General features: G+C 43.2%; 1 protein-coding gene across 3 annotated transcripts in view; it reads right to left on the reverse strand.

The window, feature by feature from the left end:
* Positions 1 to 2,725: 2,725 nt before the first annotated feature.
* The window catches only part of CDK17 (cyclin dependent kinase 17), a 91,868-nt gene continuing 73,771 nt past the window's right edge, over positions 2,726 to 20,822 (reverse strand). For 2 of the 3 annotated variants that reach the window (XM_054168110.1, XM_054168109.1), the window contains 9 exons: positions 17,366 to 17,422; positions 15,319 to 15,433; positions 14,318 to 14,412; positions 12,902 to 12,964; positions 9,822 to 9,945; positions 8,783 to 8,903; positions 8,170 to 8,267; positions 7,747 to 7,852; positions 6,604 to 6,757 (listed from right to left, as the gene is read on the reverse strand). In XM_054168110.1, coding sequence (XP_054024085.1) covers positions 6,607 to 6,757; positions 7,747 to 7,852; positions 8,170 to 8,267; positions 8,783 to 8,903; positions 9,822 to 9,945; positions 12,902 to 12,964; positions 14,318 to 14,412; positions 15,319 to 15,433; positions 17,366 to 17,422 — 930 coding nt within the window. In that variant the 3' untranslated portion in view covers positions 6,604 to 6,606. Of the gene's footprint in view, positions 4,146 to 4,862; positions 4,941 to 5,606; positions 5,698 to 6,603; positions 6,758 to 7,746; positions 7,853 to 8,169; positions 8,268 to 8,782; positions 8,904 to 9,821; positions 9,946 to 12,901; positions 12,965 to 14,317; positions 14,413 to 15,318; positions 15,434 to 17,365; positions 17,423 to 20,822 lie in introns of those variants that run through there. The other variant, XM_009899327.2, reaches the window with a different exon arrangement.

Genomic DNA, 20,822 nt, shown 5'->3' on the forward strand with positions numbered 1-20,822 from the left:
CCTTTAAGGTCCCTTCCAACCCAAACCATTTGATGCTTCTGAGTCCCACTCTGATTCGGTGCCACTATGTCTCCAGCTGTGCGTTTCTATACCCTCATTTGTTTGGATTCAAGCCTGACCTTAATTCCAGGTATTTCCTGGGTTTACAAGACTTAGCTTGGGGATGTTTACAGCATTACCTTTCATATATTTTTGTCCTCAATAACTGAATGTGCTCTTAACCTTAATTCCATCTTAGCACTGCCAAACAGGAACAAGGTACCTTTATTGCACTGCAAAAACCCTCATGCACAGAGCAAGCAGCGAGCAGCCCGAGGAACGCTGCCTTGCAGGTCTCCAAATGATTTGCAAATACAAAGAGTGGTGATTCTTTCACAATTGTTTATTTTCACTTTTATTGCCCAATTCAGGGATACACTCTGGCTACTTAATGCTGTGGTAGAGCAGCACAAAAATAACACAGCTGTGTTGAGATGCACGTTCCACTGGAGCATTGCTGGGCAGCCGGTTTGCCCCTTCAACCTCCCACTCTCTCCTGCCCTGTAAACCTCTGTCCTCCACCTGCTCTCTCTCTCTCTCCCCCCTTCAACCCTCACCTCCATGTACTTGCAACCTCATCACCACCTGCCTCTTTCCTGTCTCCAAGCCCACCTTATTCCACACCTGTACACACACCCTGGCATTCCCACCCTGGGGGTAAGGTGGGATGCACTGGGTGCCTCCTACAGCTAATTGCTGAGCAACAACTTGCAGGCCATTTCTCCTTAACTGATCACTCATCTTCAAGCAAAGGTTGTCATACCAAGTAGTGGAAGTCATCCCTTTTTTAGCTTGGTTTTTGTCATGGTTGAGGTCTTCTCCCAAAAGGGTTCACACTCCCTAGAGTCCTTGGGGACACTGAAACCAAGCTCATGGTGCCTGATGCTGCCAGAGAGGAGGCAGAAGACTGAGCTGCACAAAAAGGATGCCAGAGAAATGCCCAGCGACTTCAGACTCGCTGTCTGCAGCTCCAAGCAGGCAGCTGCCACAGAACTGTCCCTGCTGATGCAGGAATTTCAATTACAGATAACTAGGGGGGGAAAAAAAAAAAGAAGAAGAAAAAGAAGAACCTACCTTGACCACATCTGCCAAGTTCTTTAAAGCTACCTGCTAAGGAACCAACTGATTTGCTTGCAGGTCCTTAACTCCCCCCCCTCCAAAAAACCCCCATCTCTTTAGAAACAGAGTGCTCCAATCTTATGGAAGATCTTTTCATCTGTAACAAAAAAAGCTGAAATCCTACTTAAAATGGAAACCTCCTTTTGTGTTAGCTGCAGCTGATCCCTTTCTAAATTTGTTAATGCACTTCATTTTTTTTCTGGTTAAACCTTTTAAGTCCTTTCCTCATTAGTGCCTCATCATTCCTCCTTCTTTTATGGCCTATCAAATATGACTGTTCTAGAAATGCTAAATCCCACATTGATCCACAGTGCACATTTATTTACTCTCTAGCTTCACTACTGTTGTAGGACAAAACATCCCCCCAAAGGAGATGCTTTGCTGATACTTCTTCCTCCACCACCATCACGTCTACAAGGTTATCTCCTACAAAGTTAATCAGTATAAAATCTAGATCAGATCCATAGCAACTCTACAAAAATATAGAACAACTATTTCAGGACAAAGGTGGTTGGGTGGGTTTTTTCTCTTGTTCCATCAGTGGCCAATCTGCCTCTGACACACACACACAGGGGTAAGGCTCCTGCTGGGCTCAGCAGGACACCCATGCAGGCACCTGAGACACCCCTCAGGCTCCTAGACCTAGGTAAGGTTTCTGATCCTGTGTGACGTGCGGGACTCGCTTGCTAATAATTAGACTATGGACCACGTTTCTGGTAAGATCCTGACCAGCTTCAGTCACAGATGAGCCACATCACTTTGCCACTACTTCCAGCAGCCAAAGTTAAACCTGATGGCTCCCCCAACAACACACAGCTCTGGCTAAACCTTTCCAACAATGCCCCAAGAAACCGCCAGCTCACTTTGGAAGTCCGTTTTGCTGTTGGTCGGTTGGTTGGTTTTCTTTCAACGAGACAGGGCCTTTGCTCTTATAAATCTCCAAACAACAACAACAACAGAAAAAAAACCCTCAAAAGAATTCCACATCATATTTATACTTCCAAAAAAAAAAAAAAGGTACAATATTAATACAGGTGGGTCAGTTAAGAAAGGAACAGCAGTTTGTTAGGGAACTACAAGGCTGAACGGAAAACCGGTTTACAAATGCTGAGAAGCGGTAGTGGTCCAACAGTCACCAAGACACATTGAATTGCTCTCTCCCAGAAAAGAACAAGAATAATAATTATTATTATGATGATAATAATAATTATTACTATGAAAAAAATTGAAATCCCAAGTCAAATTTACCAGTATCAATGAAACAGTAATCAACCCCCCCTCCCCCCCCCCCCAAAAACATGCCACGATCACTATTCACAAATAAAGTTAAAATGAAATAATGTACAACAAAAAATAAAGGACCAACCCCCAAAACAACAACAAAAAAACAAAACAAAAAAAAAAACCAAAACAAAAAAAAAAGGAGGAAATTTCACTTAATACTGTTAAATAACAATTAAAAACTACAAGATTTCCTGAACAGAAATGGTAGGACCCCTGAATCTTTTACAGTGAATGTCAGGAAAACAACAACAACAACAACAACAAAACAACCCCAACCCAAACAAAAAAAAAACAGCAACCCAAAACAATTAAAAAGAAATTAAGTTACCTATGACTATTTTCATGATATACCAGCCAAAGATTTACATGACCATTTCAAAATATACCAATAAAGATTTACAGTCTCTTTTTAAGATGCACTAAACAAATAGGTTCATAAAGGCGAACACAAATGCTTAAAAATACTGTTAACCATCACCAAGGGTGTACTCATGATACTCACTGAGATGCAGAAGCATAGTAGTAACGTGTTTACTAATTCTCTGGTAAACAGATAACATCTAAGAGCTGGGGGATAAGAAAAAGAAACCAAACCCCTCTCTAAGTTCCTCATTGTAAAAAGCTCTGTAGGAGAGTTGAGTTCTTCTCAAGTACAAACTCGCATCTTTCCAGTTGACTTCAAGTGGGTAAGGCAGGAATGGGAGAGCAACAAAGTGGGAAAAGTGGGACACTGTTCCCAGGTTCTTGTCATTAGCTGTCCCATTCCTCTGCAAGGAAACGGTAACTTTCCAAAGGAAGCCAGGGTCCAACAGTGTTATGATCCTCTTTAGACTCCTTTGTGTATCTCTAAGTTAAAAACAAGGTAAAAAAAAACCAACCCAAACAGGCATTGCTCCTGCAGGCCCCACATGCACGACAACGTGCACACCTCTTAAGCCTGACAAACAAAAATCGATCATCCAGCCTCCGTGCTCTAATTTCTCCCTAACTACCGTTGGATCCGAGAGCAAATGAATCGTTTACTGTTCGCTTGTCTGAATCGACTTCCACGCCCCCGTGTGCTTTTCAAGAACATCCTAGGCATTGTCCTTTTTCAACTGCTTCAGCACAATCCCTCCCATGTTAAATTAAGGAACTAAGTGCCGCGAACTTCGAGCATTAAAGATGGTTCACCTAATGCCAAGCAAAGCTATGTTTACATTCCAGGAAACACTGCAGTTTAAGAAATACAAAAGAACCCCGCAGCAGTAGAACATTGGATGAAGAGAACCAGCTGCATTCACATATCATAAAGCCATTGCAACTTCTTCAGGCATGGAACTGTTGTGTTAACTTATACAGACAGTAGTTATTTAGCAGCAATGATTCCGCAATAAATAATGCACTGTGTTTCTCAGTCCTGCACAAAAATTGCAGCTACAGTTACATCAACAGCTGTAACCTACTGGCTCTAGTGGCAGAGGAGATCTTAAAACCAACTGTACAAAAAATTGTCACACTGTGACAACAAATATAAAAACATAATCTGCAGGTTGGAAATAAAAAGACTCCACTGTGAAGAGGACAGTGTAGACAAACTGCGATTCCAAGTCCACCAACAGAGAGCACTGCCTTCAGGTCCAGGTCCTTGATCATAGGCTTGGGCTTGACTCTGCACTGCCCACTTCAGAAAAGCATGCTCTGCCTTCTGTTCTTCCCGTGTCCTACAACACAACACGGACCGGTAAGAAACCAGACGCAGTATTCAGTCATCAGCTGATCTTCTGTGCTTAAACTCGCCCCAGCGCCTTTCCCTTGTGCTTAAACTCGCCCCAGCGCCTTTCCCTTGTGCTTAAACTCGCCCCAGCGCCTTTCCCTTGTGCTTAAACTCGCCCCAGCGCCTTTCCCTTGTGCTTAAACTCGCCCCAGCGCCTTTCCCTTGTGCTTAAACTCGCCCCAGCGCCTTTCCCTTGTGCTTAAACTCGCCCCAGCGCCTTTCCCTTGTGCTTAAACTCGCCCCAGCGCCTTTCCCTTGTGCTTAAACTCGCCCCAGCGCCTTTCCCTTGTGCTTAAACTCGCCCCAGCGCCTTTCCCTTGTGCTTAAACTCGCCGCAGCACCTTTCCTTTGTGCTTAAATCACTGCACCATCTGTCCTTTAACAGCACTTACTGCTTCTTCCCTACTTTGCCACCATTCAACACCCACGCAGCAATGATTAGCAGTCCCTCTGCACATGCCTAGTAGAACACACTTCCTTCTGTGCACTGAGCCTAACGTTTCTACATGCCTCTCAGCAGATCATTCTTGCTATTTGTTAGAGTGTAGTCACACAGACCAATTAAAACAAACGATTTCTCAGTTCCAGGTGTCTGTGGCACAGCATTCTGTCTGTGGCACAGCATTCTGTCTGCAGCTTGGAGGACATACTAAGCTTTGCATACCTGTCTCTGGGTAAGTGGAATTTCGAAAGCCAGGGTCTTTTTGCAATTGAATCTCTTTTAGACTGAATATTGAAACACCTGGAATGTAACAAAGACGTTAATTTGCATGCAGACATCACTATTTTTTATTGAACAAAGTTCTGTTCTTAACTATACAGTTTAGGTTTAAAAAAAAAAACACCCAAACACTTTAGCTATTCCCAAATAATTCAGTTAATATATACTGATCAGAGAGCCCTGAAGCTTGAATAGCTGAAGCTTGAGGAGGGCAGATTCAGACTGGACATTAGGAAGAAAATAGAATAGGAATAGGAATAGGGATAGGGATAGGGATAGGGATAGGGATAGGGATAGGGATAGGGATAGGGAAGGGATAGGATAGGATAGGATAGGATAGGATAGGATAGGAATTAACCAGGTTGGAAAAGACCTTTGAGAAGGTGGGGAGAAACTGAAACAGGTTGCCCAGGGAGGTTGTGGATGCCCCCTCCTTTGAGGTGTTCAAGGCCAGGCTGGGTAAGTTCTTGAGCACCCTGATCTAGTGGAAGGTGTCTAGTTGAACACTGGATGGTCCAGTTGGAACTGGATGATCTTTAAGGTCCTTTCCAACCCAAACTATTCTATGAATCTATGAACAGATTAATATACCAGTCTTTAACAGATCCATTCCTTAAGCAATGTAAAGAGCTTTAATGTACTATCCTAACAATATTCTGCTACTTTACTACTCCCACTCCCTCTTACTTTCAGGCAGAGTGTGTATTCTTGTTCCAAGACTTCTGAAGTATGCATGCTTCATGGCCTCTTCTGCTGAAATCCTCTTCTTTGACTCGTACTATGAACATGAAAGGACACAAGAGTGTTGGTTAGCATTAAAAGCCCCTGTGTGTCAAATCACTTCATCAACAGGGAGAAACCAGAGTTCTCTCCATGCAGTATTTCCCCATCAACCTACTAGGACAGATTAGTCTTCATTATTTGTATTGCACACATGAAAATCTAACATATGTTCTTGAAGGCAGGATTATCCATTTATAACCAGAGTGCTAAAGTAGTCAAAATAACTGCTGGAAGGGGATGCAAGTCCAAAATAGCTTTAAGCTTTATTTATAGATGAAACAATGAGTAGATGACAGGCTTCTGCCTACATTATCTGCTAATATTATATTGCCATGAAATGCCATTACATGAGCTCACAGCCTGGTCTAATTCCATGGGCTGTGCTGCAGTGTTCAGCATAAACTGGGACTTTGCACAAGACTGTCTTTAGTCTGGGCTCAGATGGCTCCTGCTGGGCATAACTGCACATTTGGACTAAGATGCAGATGTCTAAAATGATCAGAAGACAGTCAGTGGGCTGGAGAAGCTCCCCTGTGGGGACAGGCTGGGAGACTTGGGGCTGTTCAGCCTAGAGAAGAGAAGGCTCTGGGGAGAATTTAGAGCAGCCATGCAGTAAACCCAGGAGAACTGGGGAGGGACTTTTCAGAAGGGCTTGTAGTGATAGGATGGGGGGCAATGGATTGAAGCTTGAGGAGAGGAGATTTAGAGTGGAGATTAGGAAGAAATTCTTTCCAGTGAGGGTGGTGAGACACTGGAACAAGGAGTGGATGCCCCCTCCCTGGAGGTGTTCCAAGGCCAGGCTGGATGATGCCTTCAGCAACGTAGGCTAGTGGGAAGTGTTCCTGCCTATGGCAGAGGGGTTGGAACTAGATGTTCTTTAAGGTCCCTTCCAACCCAACCCATTCTATGAAACCACTCCTGGCAAACAAACAAGCAAGCTTCTAATACATTTTGCAAGTAATCTATTAGAACTCTGAACTTCTATAAAGTCAAGCCACAAAGCACATCTTACTTGGAGGAACTTGGCTATCAATTCAATCCCCTCCACGTCTAGCCTGAAAATAAACATACACACAAAAATTAACACAGTTACTCAACTCTACTTAGAAAAGCAAAGCTGCAAAGAGCTGAACTGAGTTTGTTAAATCACACCTGAAAATTAGATTCAATCATGGAAACACTTTCACCCAAACAACTCTTTGCATGTTTATGTGGATACAAGCCAAGTACCAGTATCTCAGAACAAGACTACTTGGAAAACACTGGAAGCAGACAAATCTTGAGCATTGGGTTGTGATTATTATTCACCCTAAGCTTTGAAATGTGATTGTATCCTGGGCTTGCATCAAAAGACGTGTGAGCAGCAGGATGAGGGAGGTGATTTTCCCCCTCTACTCTGATTTTGTGAGACTCCACCTGCTGTATTGCATCCAGTTCTGGTGCCCCCAGCACAAGAAGGACATGGAACTTTTGGAGTGGATCCAGAGGAGGCCACAAAGATGATCAGAGGGCTGGAGAACATCTGCTGTGGGGACAGGCTATGAGAGTTGGGGCTGTTCAGCCTGGAGAAGAGAAGGCTCCAGGGAGATCTTAAAAGCTGAATTTCAGTATCTGAAGGGGACCTACAGGAGGGCTAGGGAGGGACTGTTTAGAAGGGCTTGGAGTGATAGTACAGGGGACAACGATTTTAAACTGGAGCAGGGTAGATTTAGGTTGGACATAAGGAGGAAGTTCTGCACAATGACTAGAACAGGTTGCCCAGGAATGTGGTTGAGGCCCCATGACTGGAAACATTCAAGATCAGACCTGATGTAGCCCTGAGCAGCTTGCTCTAGTTGGATCTATCCCTGGTGACTGGAGGGGGGTTGGACAAGATGACCTTTGAGGTCATCTTGAGATTCCAACCTGATGCAATCTGTGAACAGCACAAGTGATGTGTACTTTTCCAGCATTCAGCAGCAGCTTGTACTTGGACAAACATTCAGGTTTACAAACAGGCAAAGCCACCAGGATGCATCTTCTCCATTAATAAAACACTAAGTACCTTGGTGCATGGTTGATGAGGGGTTGTGGTTTATACTTAGGGAAGTTGTAGTTTCTAAATTCATCACTGGAAGAAATGCCTGGCCATGTTTCTTGACATGGAGTTCCTGCATTGAAAAAACAAAGGCAACAAACTGAGCTTTCAAAACATGTAAAGAAACAACTTGAAAATAAAGAAGAATTTAATCCTGCAATTCAAACAGGAAAGGAAGGGGAAAAATGAATCAGTCAATGACCCTCTGTTGTACAAAGTCAGCTGTGCACTCAGCTCAATCATTTTTCATCAGGACTACACTCATTTACCTTAACTGCATGGCAAGATACAATATCATTGTCTATAGATAAAGATCTGCAGGTTTGTGGAAAAAGCATTCAAGAGAACAATCAGACAGCATTCACATTGCTACTGAAAGTATCCAATTACCCAGAAGTCTGAAAATTAAGTGCAGCTCATCTTCAACAGTTGAACCAGGGAACAGAGGCCTTCCTGATGCCATTTCAAAAAATATGCATCCAACACCCCTGGATAAAAACAGAGAGAAAGAGAAATCACAAAGCATCCCACAATCGAAGCTTTCAACCCTTGAAGGCTTTCTCTTCAATTAAACCAAATTATTAAATTAGTTGCTAGCCACATGTGGCTTTAAAATGCTGTTTTGAAAGATGTGCAGCAACAAAAGAGCTGTCAGAGACCAAACAAAACCTGTCATAGCTTTATTGTACCTCATTCCTTCAGCTGTCACCTTTAGTAGCTGTAGTAGAGTTCATAGTAAAATATGTTCCCATGCCATTAGGAGGATGTTTATTTGTTCTAACACTGTGAGAGCCTAATGCCTGCTTACTCTTAAAAAGCAACTTTTTAACATGCATTTGATGCATTTTCAGAGAGAAAAACCAACATCTTCCCTGCCTGCCAATCCTTCCCCTACCAATCTCAGCTGTAGCCTTCAGGAACTCCACGAGGTATTTGAATGCTACTGTACAACTGCCACGTTTTCCATCTTGACTGAGGACAATGAAGACAAAGCTATACAAACCACATGTCAATTTGAGTGGAATACTCTGAAGATCCAAGGAGAACGTCAGGGGGTCTGTACCATAACGTGACAACTTCATTGGAATATGTCTTTGTAGGAACAGACTTTGCTCTAGCCAGTCCTTGAGGAAAAGGGAAAGAGTTATGTGTAGGTTGCTGAGTTCTTTTTTTCTCAGTCACCCTTATTATATTGCACTTGTTAAGTATCTTTCCTTAATGCTCATGAAAAAGCCCCAAGAAACACACTCCCAGCACTTGTGATTTTGGCCCCTCAGTATTTACAGCAAGCTCATGAGCAGCATTTTTAAGCACGGGAGACAGGTAAACAGATCAAAACTTGGGAGCAATCCCATAAATGTCAAAGCAGCAAAGCATTAGATCACCGTGACACCTTCCCCCTGTGAAAAGCCTTCCCCATTATTTCCACTTGAGAATTACATTACAAGGGGCAGAAGGCAACACAGAATGGAATGGTGGCAACAGACCAAATCAGTGTTGGGTCAGTAAGAGGTTTCCATCCTACTGTAGTACCTTCAAAAACCCCAAAAACCAGGTCTATCATGCTAGATACAAACTTCTGAGCAACTTTCATTCACACATGGGGAAAAAAACCAGTGGTAGGACAACTTTCAAAGGATCTTCATGACACAGAAGACAGCAGCAAACCGTGAATGCCTCCCCCCCTACTGGAAATCCCAAAGGAACCTGGTGGTCTCTGTGGTCAAGTAACACCTGACAGCTAGGACCTGGACAGTTAGCACCTGTTATGGTTACTCTGCTTTGGACTGGCTGTGGAGTGTTAAGAAAAACAACCTGAGCTTCACCTTAAGGCCCTGACTAGCTGTCAGGTTCAGAGGAAGCTGTAAGGCCACTTTCAAACCACAAGTCAAGCAACCATATTACTAATATCCTGTTAATAGGCTGACTTTCATTTTCCACCTGAGAATGCACAAGTTCAACTTTTCAGCTTTCCTTTATGAGGAGAGATGCCTCCCTTTTTGCTGGGTGGAGAAAACACTCGTTACAAAATGAGGCCATACCAAAATCTGCCAGCTTCAGTTCTCCTTTCTCATTAATGAGTAGGTTTTGTGGCTTCAGATCTCGGTGTAGCACTTTCCTTCTGTGACAGTACGCCAAACCACGGAGGATCTGGTACAAAAACAGCTACAAAAGAGAACATTTATAGAAATTAAGAATAAAGCTTTAATCTTGCAGATCACAGGAGTAAAACAGGGTGCTGGAGAGTTAAGTATTGGGCAAGCAGGACCAAAAATACCTCTCCAAAAGGATGCTGTTCTTCCATATGAACACATTCTGCATTTCCTCCTCATTGTTTACAGCCTGACAATCCCTTGATGCTAATGCACTGCTCTAACACCACCCTTTACAAGAGAGCTTTTCAGAGCAATTTGTTCTGCTTAACTGAAGAGAGCCACACAGCTGCTTATTGCTGGGGAGGCTTTACCAGTGCTCTTCCCCACACCAATGTCTTTGAAGGCGTGATCCCTGACTATGCCCACATTTCCTTCTGCCACAGAATTCCTTCTGAAAGCACAGCTCAGCATCTTTCCTATCCAACTGTGCAAAACTATGTGAAGAACGTTTTGGCAGGCTACTGGAAAATTACACTTGGATTCATCAACCATGCAGAAATGGGGAAATGAGGATTACTAGAATAGCCCAACAGCTTCTGGCATCTATATTCATCCCCTCACCTTGACACACAGAGGTTTATTTTAGGCCTTTGGAACAGGCAAGCCAAGCAAGCAGCTTCGATCACTCATATTAATGCTGCACATAGGCAGACAGAGAAGGCAGCCAAACAAGTTTACTGTTGCCTCTGCATTAAGAAAGCCTATTTTGCAGTTTCTCTGTGGATAAAGGCTTTGAGTCTGGGTAGCTGTTGCTGGCATTTAGCAGAAACACTCCTCAGCCAGTGCAGGTGATCAAAGGCACAATGAGAAAGTTTGGAGCATTATGGAAAGCAAATTCAGCAGGTAACAGGAGTGCTGAGGAGAAGCACCAGAATGTTTTTATAGGACATTTCCTAACACACTGTTTTTGTACCAGGTGACACCACCACATCCTTTTCTCCTAAACTGGTCAAATACACAGCAGGTGTAGTTGACATCCATCTGTTCTCAGTCTACTTACACAGGATTCATCTGCTCTAGGGGAAGGGAAAAAAAAAGGAATTGGGATCAATTTCTTTTTTTCTTTCTTTTCTTTTCCAAAGAGCAGAATGAGAAGGAAGAAGTTTTGTTTCATGTTCTCATGCTGGTGCAAGGGTAAGTCAGCCCCAAGTAATGTTCTCAGGCCTGCTGTGGAGATGGAGAGCTGCCTCTAGCGTGCACTGACTGAAAGGATTAGGCAAGCAGGCAAAGCAGATTATTCTACAAAAACTGTGGATCTTCACCACAGTTGGCAGGGATACTTTTGGAACTGCACAGGAAGACATGTGCTAGATCAAAATATGGTTTGAAACTAGAATCCTGCATAGCTCACAGACATCTTTATATTACTCATTTTGTTAAAACTCAAAAAAGCCTAAAATTAGCTGAGGAATGTGAAGGGAATGATGACAGGGAGGTTCCTCAAATGTTAATAATGACCCAAGCCCCCACAGTTATGTAAGGCAAGGCAGGCAGGCAGCTGTTCTGCTTTCCCAGTGCCAAAGGTACTGACCATATAAATCTGCTCTTTGGGCACAGCTTAAACCAGAGGCAAACAAGGGAAAACATTTTCTCTGCTTAGCTGGGATTACCACAAGCAGATTCTGCCTGTTCTCTAACTGCACTTATTATAGGAGTCAGCTTCCCACTTCCAGCCTTTCTTTCTTATTAGTTTTTTTTAATGCTTAAAGCACTACTTATTAACTTGCAGTTAATTAAAAACACAAGCATAATTACGTTTCTTGTTGTGTCTCTGAAGTAGAGACGAATTAAAATCCTTCCCTTTGCAGACTCTCCAAGGAAGCACCAGATGAAGTACAGGGCAGATGTCTTTCCCTAGGAAAGCTCACCAAACACTAAGCAGCATCTAGACTGAATCCCCCACACATTTCAGGTAAGAGGAGATTTCTCAGCTCAGCCAAAGCCCAGGATGCCAGCCCTGCTGGAATGCACACAGACCCCACCATTCCACAGGATTTAGTACATTGTGTTGACAGCCACATTTGTGCCATGTGCTACTGGACAAGAATAAAAGGAATTTTTCTGCCATGCATACACTCTCATGGTTTTGTTCTTCAGGGTCACAGCTTAAAGTCAGGTTTTTAAAAGGGGCATGGAAGTTTCTCAAACACATTCACCATGCAGCAAACATCCCCCTTACATGAGGAGGAGATGTCGAAGGTGCAAACACAGCAGGGTGATAATGGTAACCTAACCTCTTTGGTTACCTTCACCATTTCCAGATAGCTTTGTCCTTTGTTTGGAATCTTATTTATAAAGCCCTAAGTAGCAAGGAGTATAAAGAGTGATTCCCATTTTCCAAATCAAACCCTGCTAGTTACAAGACAGGTAAAGATCAGAAACTGAGTTACTTGACCTGGCCACAGCCACAGTTAAAAGAAACAGGCAATTAAACCTCAAATAAAATCATTTCCATGTTATTACTAATGGGAAGATGAACATCACTCACTCTTAAATAAGTAATACTCATCTCTTACCTGTGTGGAAGGCAGTGACATCCAAACCCACATTCATGTCTGAGGCTACATTTTCCTCAGTGTGCATATATACATTTTATTTGAGGACAGACCAAGCCACAAACTTAACAATAAATAATGGAAGGCCAGGAAGAGGTCAAGAGAGTTATGAATGTATTATGGCTTAGGAATTTTTAACTCTCTAAGCTCAAAGAGAATGAACATATGTGAAGTCACATAATGGTTGTGGTGCTTTGAACACTTCAAGTCATCAAAACAAAGAAAGAAAAGACTCCATCTAATGTCCAATAGAGTTAAGCCAAGCCCAAAGGTCAAAAAGGAAGTTAAGTTTCTTCAGTTTCTTTTTGTTCTTTAAAGCACTGAAGCATATAGCTCCTGATCATGATGTCCCCTGAAAATTCTTGGGACAGAGAAAGCTAGAAGATGGGCACTGCCACTAAAACCACTCACCTTCACATTGTGCATACTCATGATGTTCCCACAGTCATCCATGTACTGCTTCAGATCTTTGTCCTGCCAAAACATCACCAGTGTTCTTTAGCAGAGGGGTGGACAAGAGATTATTTTCAGAACTAAAAGAGTTCGTCAGAAAATTGAGTTCTCTGCAAAGGATGCTCAGTGACAGAAAACCTGAAAGCCTCAGCATGCAGAAAACTCTGGCTTTCCAGAGGATCTAAATACCCATTTTCCAGCAAACTGCATCATCTCACACAACATCATTTGTTGCTCCACCTTGTGTGTGCCACAGCACTACTTTCTTCAGTAATACTGGAAGCAGAGTTTTGCTTCACCTCTTACTCTGCTTACACATTCCAGCATATTATACAAACAAGTGTCATTAGATAAAGCTTCAGTGAGAAAATGAAGCCTACAGTCATAGAACTGTTTGGGTTGGGGAAGACCTCTAAGATCATCAAGTACAACCACTGACCTAACACCACTATGGCCATTAAACCATGTGGTGAGAGATGCAACTGTGCACAGCTGCTTGAAGAGGTTGCTACAAAATGATGGGATGTGTTGTTTGCTTTGAAGTATTCTTTTGTCCTTAGCTAACTGGCAAGAGTTGCATCATAAAAAGTATCATCAAGATACTTTTATCAGCAAGCACTCTTTGTTCATTAAGATACAAGGGCTGTACTATAAAAAGTTGCATCAGGAAAGCATCATTTGAGTAACTATGTGATTATCCTATTTTCCAATTGTGGTACAAGTTGACACTGGGCTCAGGAAGATCACTGCTGCTATGAATCATAGAATGGTCTGGGCCAGAAGGGACCTCCAAAGGTCATCCAGTCCAACCTCCCTGCAGTCAGTTCCCCAACTGCATCAGGTTGCCCAGAGCCCTGTCAAGCCTCACACTGAGTATCTCCAGGGAAGGGGCCTCAACCCCTCCCTGAGCAACCTGATCCAGTGTTCCACCACCCTCACATTCTGAATATCCAATCCAAATCTGCCCTTCTCCAGTTTGAAGCCATTGCCCCTCGTCCTGTCACTGCAGGCATTTGCAAACAGTCTCTCTCCATCCTTCCTGTAGGCCCCCTTCAGGTACTGGAAGGCTGCTATTAGGCCTCCCTGGAGCCTCCTCTTCTCCAGGCTGAACACTCCCAGCTGCCTCTGCCTGTCCTCTTAGCAGAGGTGCTCAAACCCCCTGAGCACTGAAACAATCAGGACAGTATCTGCTAATTTACAGCCAATTTAAGAACCAAATACAATTTTCTCATTCTCAGCAGAGTAATTCCAGATGCAGGAGAAAACTGCAACAGTCCCAGGATTTTTCAGGAAGAGTACAGGATGTTGTTAGGTTTGTTTTTCTTAGAAACAATAAACTGAATGCAAAGCCCTCCAGTATTTTTAAGCACTTACCAGATATTCAAACACCAGAGTCAAAGACTTGTCTGTGTGCACAATATCATGTAATGTAACAATGTTTGCATGCTTCAGATCTTTCAACAGTGACACTGCAAAAGAGAATTGCAAGCATAAAATGAATGCAAAAGCCAAGAGCAGTAAATTCATTTCTAGCAAGTTCACACCTACAAGGTTTTGATTTTCAACTAAAAAAGCTGGCTTTAAGAACATCATGCAGATTAAGTTACTAAGAAAAGACTTTAATCAAAAGACCAAACAGATATCTGAGTAACAAACTGTAAATATCTCCTGAACTATATACTTCAGGCAGAAGTATTCCTTTGTTAAAATGTATTCTGAAACACAGAGTGCGTTGGGTTGGAAGGGACTCTCGAAGGTCACCTTGCCCAACCCCCCTGCAGTGAGCAGGGGCACCTCTGACCAGATCAGATTGCTCAGGATCCCATCAAGTTTGACCTTGAATGTCTCCAGGGATGGGGCCTCAAACACATCTCTGAGCAACTTGTTCCAGTGCTTCATCACTCTCACTGTGAAGAATGTCTTCCTAAAATGCAACCTAAATCTGCCCTGCTCCAGTTTCAAACCATTGCCCCTCGTCCTATCACTCCAAGCCCTTCTAAACAGTCCCTCCCCAGCTGAAGGTCCCCTTCAGATGCTGAAATTTAGCATTAAGGTCTCCCTGGAGCTTTCTCTTCTCCAGGCTGAACATCCCCAACTCTCTCAGCCTCTGCTCCAGCCCCCTGGTGATCTCTGTGGCCCTGAAAGCTACTCACTTATCCTAGCCAATCATCCATTTACAATACTGCACCTGAGAACACGTAAGATTATGCTCACATAAAGTGAATACACTGTGAACATTAACTCTTAATACACCTAGACTGAAGCCTCATCAAAACTAACTGCCATTTCATTAATCTCCCACCTAGCCAAGCACCAACAGTATCAGAAAACCTGAAACTCTTAGGAAGTGACAAAAAAGCCATCCCAGTGATCACCTTCTCGTATGGCTGTGCATGGTGCTCCCTCTTCATGCTCCAGGCGGATTTCTTTCAGAGCCACCAGGTTCTCTGTCAATTTACTTCTCCCCTTATAAACTGTAGCATAAGTACCCTACAGAATGAGACAAGAAGGAAACTCACCCAAAAACTCTTCCTTCAGTGAAAGGAAAAGAGACATTTCTGTTTAATGGCTTTCACGAATGCTTTTTAAGTTGTCTTCTTTTGATATATGCTAAACCACAAATGTTGTTTTGTAAGCACAGTTCTAATGACACAGAAGTCACAAGGGATGCACATGAACTCTACCTGGAAAGCCACACACCACACAGCTACCAAAGCAGTCAGATCAGGTAGCACTAGGGTCACCAAGTTCACTGCTGGGATCATTTATCCTCCTGAAAGTCTCTGTTTGATTAAAACTAGCTCAGGTATCCCTGCAGTTACGTTTCTGGAGGCTGCAACCCCCAAGGAGGGGCAGTCATCACAGCTTCATTTTGGTTGAGGTAATGAACAGTAAATATTATGGAGCTTTCTCAATTTTATTTTACTTTTCTTCCCTAGACAACAAGAGACTGAGAACTCTCTAGGCATGCTGCATAAGGACAAGAAATTCTGGCAAACCAGCAAGTAGGTACAACTGATCCCAGCAACTGCAAAGAGGAAGCACCAAAGTCACAGAAATTGCCCTAGGTCACAGCACACACCTGCTGGTGTCCACTGCACTTTGTAGGCAAGTGAGACAATGTAAACCAGCAGCCATGACTTGATAGCTCCTACATTAACATCCTTCCAAAGACACACAACGTTCTGCTGTGTCCAGGGATCCACCTAGCAAGTACTAGAGGCAAACCAAAAGATAAATGCATTTGGAAATGGAAATGTTGCAAACTGAGGACTAACTGCAGGACCATTCACAGCAGAGCTGATGAGCAGCCCTGCTTCCCTCTGCAACCACAGGGGTTGGAAGGGACCTCTGGAAATCACTGAGTCCAACCCTGCTGCCAGAGCAGGATCACCTAGGACAGGTCACACAGGAATGTGTCCAGGTGGGTTTGCAAAGTCTTCAGAGAAGGAGACTCCACAACCTCTCTGGGCAGCCTGTTCCAGTGCTCCAGCACCTTCACAGTAAAGAAGTTTGTCCTCGTGTTGTGGTGGAACTTCCTGTGTTCCAGTTTGCATCTGTTGCCCCTCATCCTATCACTGGGCACCCCTGAAAAGAGCCTGGCCCCATCTTCTTGACACCCACCCTTAAAGTTTTTGCAAACATTGCTCAGATTCCCTCTCAGCCTTCTTTTCTGCAGGCTAAACAGCCCCAGGACTCAGCCTTTCTTCATCAGACAGATGTTCCATTCCCTTCATCATCCTCATGGCCCTCTGTTGGACTCTCCGGTATTTCCCTGTCTCTCTTGAACTGGGGAGCCCATGTTCAGTGTGTCCCATTCCAGTATTTCTTGTCCATTTTTGATCCTGTTGGGACAACCTGAACCAAAGTGGACTGGACTGACACCTGGCCCTTCCTGAACTGCATCATTTCTCTGAAGTCAGGTGCTGAGAGGAGGTAGAGATGCCTACTGCTGCCCTCCAAGAAGGAAAGGCAAACTCACTGTCACGTCCTTCAACAGGCAGCTCCCAGCTCTGCAGGCTTCTCAACCAGAACACAGATAGCTGCTGCCAGCTCCCTGCAAGTGCTGGCTTGTTCAGCCTGAGTGCTCCTCAATGCCTTAACTCACGGCAGGAGGACACCAGACTTCACTGCTTTCATTATCTTCAGAGTAATTTTGACTCTCTGCACATGAAGCCAGATTATGTAAGATGGTCACAGATCACTGGCTAAGGAGTCTTGCTCTTCCCCAGCTCAGTGATGGTTTTCCTATGTATTTTATGTGCACAGAACATCAGTGACCTTGTGAAGCACGATGATGTTTGGTTTACTGAGAAGATAAATTCAATGGGCTATGGAGATGTTCAGTTAACACTTATGTAGAGTTTTCCATCAGACATTGTTACCAAAGCAGTAACCATTTCAAAGGAAAGCTATACATACCTCTCCAAGCTTTTCTAATTTGATATAGGTTTCCATTTTTCCAAATCCAATTTCTGACTGCAAGGAAAAGAAATGGGAAAAAATCAATCACTGAAACTGATCATTTTGTTTATACATCATCTAATCAGCAAGCTAAACTTTGCTTCAGAAAAATACCTGACAGGACCTGACCACACACTGCCCAAAGCTGCTGTTTTAAAAGCAATGACATAAACGCTTTCCAGCATCCAAGCCTAATGCTCAGCCTGTTAGCCTACTGTGAATCCAAGGACTGAGTTACACTCAGACCAGAACTCCACTTTTGGACCCTCTCACTTTGGTCTCCCCCCCTCTTCTGATCTGATTGCTACTTCTGGTCCAGCTTAAAGCATAGAAGTAATCTCCAACAATTCTATCCTTTCTCTTGCTCAGTAGAACCACATGATGCTGCCTCTTCCAAAACAACTTATCTGCTGTGCTCAAGATCTCAGCTCCACGTTCCCTTTCCCATTTTAACCTCTCAAAGTTTTTCAGTCTAAAACCCTGGCAGTAAAATCCTTACATACCATTATTCCACAAGCTTCAGCTTTTGTCTCCATGATTTGTTTTTCATGACTCATAATTTCAAGTCTTTGTGTATTTTACTTGGATCTATTCACCTTCTCTTCTTTGTCACCACTTCAGCTCTGCAGTGCAAGCCAGAACCCCTTGCCTACCTACAGAACATCTTTTTCTGAGCACTGAGAGAAGACTAAGTATTAAATATGAGAGAAGCTAGTGGACTTGAACAGGAAAAAAACAATGACCTCAATTGCTCATTTCCTGTTCAAGTCCACAAGCTTCTCTCATATTTAATACTCATCTCTTACAATTATTTTCACCTAAGACTACTGTCAATTACACCAAAGCTTTATGTGTAAATAATGCTCAAAGCAGACATGTAAAACATATCCATTCCTAAACCAATTCACCATGCACCTGTAGCCTGAACCATGGGAAAGCCCCAAATCCACAGGCTTCATGGGGTTTTGCTTTACTGACAACTGCACGTACACTAAGACAGAGAACCTAGGTTTTTCTCCTCAGGATCATCTCCTCCCCCCATTTCCACAAACAGCTCTCCACTTGCTATTTTTTTCCTAAGGGATAATGATTTGACCTCAGAGTAGCTCCAGCACCTATGTCCACACCAGAACATGTTGACTTGCTCCTGAAAAACTGATGGCTATTCAAACTGTGCACTCTTTCATGGTAACACTGTCACATGGGCACTGCTGACTGTATTAAGATTTGGCATCAACACAGCAGGAAGGTATAAGAAAGCTGGCTGAATAAGAAAAGTTGCATTAATACTTAGTTTTCAGAACAAATGCATGAAATTGTATCTGAATGAAGTGTAAGATTTTGTCTGTGAACGTATTTGACATACCTAGGAGAAAAAAAAGGGCACATAATTACATTATCAAAGTCTTAAAAGCAGTTCTGCTGTATTAAATGTGTTAGAATTGCCATATTTTAAATAAGAATAAGGATACTTTATCATCAAGCATGTTCAGGAGCTTGTTCAAGCCAAGATGTTTATCCCAAAATGCCAGGAGAGCTGGGATTTGACAACCCCTGTGAGATTTTAAGCATACCACTGACACAGGTACAGTGTTAGCAAAGTGCATTTTGACCTACTTAAACACATCTTGAAGTGAGTATTAAATGGTATTAGAATTAAACAGATAGGCTGCTTACTTTACAGGAGAAACTGAAGGAGAACTCATAACCACTGACCTTGTTATTGCCAGACAGCCTGGAATACAACCTGGAAGTCTGACTTCTAAGGAACCTGAACACTGTTCATGAAGACTAATATCACCTTTAGACAACAAAATCACACAGCATCTCCTGCATACAGAGGACAGATACTCTTCAACAACTGCCTTTCAATGGGTTTAACTTTTGAATCACATTCTGGTTGCCTAGCATGCATAAGAACAACAATTTTTACATTCCCTAATTTTTCCTTCAAAAGAATTTCTGAATCACTCCCTTTTTTGGGTGAAATACCCATCTGTCTGTTTTGATTTAGACAGGAACACTGCTGCACAGTAGTTTTGGTCTCTTGCCTCTAATGGCTGGTGCTAAGAGTCACACCTATGCTACTGTGCATGCAATACATGTACACACAATTACTCTAAAAGCTCTTTATTTTCTTGCTTTTCAAAGAAAACCACCAGAGCTGAAGTGGAACAGGTCCTCACTTGATACTTTTTATAGCCTTTTTTCCCCCTTTGATTCTTACTGAGCCTTGAAAAGAGACATGCCTTTGAAGCAGAGCACAATACTCCTCTACTGTAATTAACAGACTGCTAGCAAGCTTTCAAAGACAATCTCAGAATATTAAGTCCTTGAATTTCTTTTTCTCAAAGCTTAGTTTGAAATCATGGAATGCCAATGCAGTAAATGCATGCCTGCATTACCACAGCACTGCTGGTAGGTTTCATTTTGCATTGGTAAGCCCTGAAAGCTGATTCCACACACCCCCCATATTCATTAGAGGGCACTGTTTTTCTGTCTGTCTTCTCTAGAGAGAGCTTCAGCTGCTCTCAGGGTTCAACTTTAAATGAGCCAAGGGGACTTAGAAACACAGGACAACATCCCCCCCTGCCTTCAAATACAATATTCCACTGAAAAGGTTCTACACAAAAGGTACTTCACCAGTGGCTGAGCAGAGAATCACAGAATGGCTTAGGGTGGAAGGGACCTTAGAGATCATCTATCTACATCTATCTACTCCAACCCCATGGGCAGGCATGCCTCTCTACTAGACTTGATTGCTCAAGGCCTCATCCAACCTGGCCTTGAACAACTTCAGGGAGTAGGCATGCACAAGCTCCCTGGGGCAGTCTACTCCAGAGTCTCACCACCCTTGTACTAAAGAACTTCTTCCCAAGATCCAGGCTAACCCTACTCTCCCTCAGCTTCAAACCATTCCCCCTTGTCCTGTCTCTAGACACCCTCATGAAAATTCCCTCTGCAGCCCTCCAGTAGGATCCCTTCAGACACTGGAAGGCAGTTCTAAGGTCCCCTTGGAGTCTTCTCCAGGCTAAACAACTCCAGCTCCCTCAGCCTATCCTCACAGCAGAGCTACTCCAGCCCTTGGATCATCTTCACGGCCCTACTCTGGACTTGCTCTGAGAGTTCTGTGTTCTTCTTATGATGGGGACAGCAGAATTAGACACAGTATTTGAGGTGGAGTCTCACAAGATCAGGGTAAAGGAGAAGACTGGGGGAAGTCTATTCTTCAGTTCCAGTGCTGCATCAGTAGCTAAGCTGTTCACAAACTCCAGAATTCTGGCAGAAAGCTTTAAGCTTGCTCCATGATTATTATTACTTCCAGAGATTTAACCCAATCTTTCCTTCTCTTTTAATACTGCTCTTGTATAAGGGGACATGCAGCTGAGAGCTTCAGCCTAGCACTCTAAACTGT

The sequence above is a fragment of the Dryobates pubescens genome, chromosome 15, assembly GCF_014839835.1.
Source record: "Dryobates pubescens isolate bDryPub1 chromosome 15, bDryPub1.pri, whole genome shotgun sequence".
Classification (NCBI taxonomy): Eukaryota; Metazoa; Chordata; class Aves; order Piciformes; family Picidae; genus Dryobates; species Dryobates pubescens.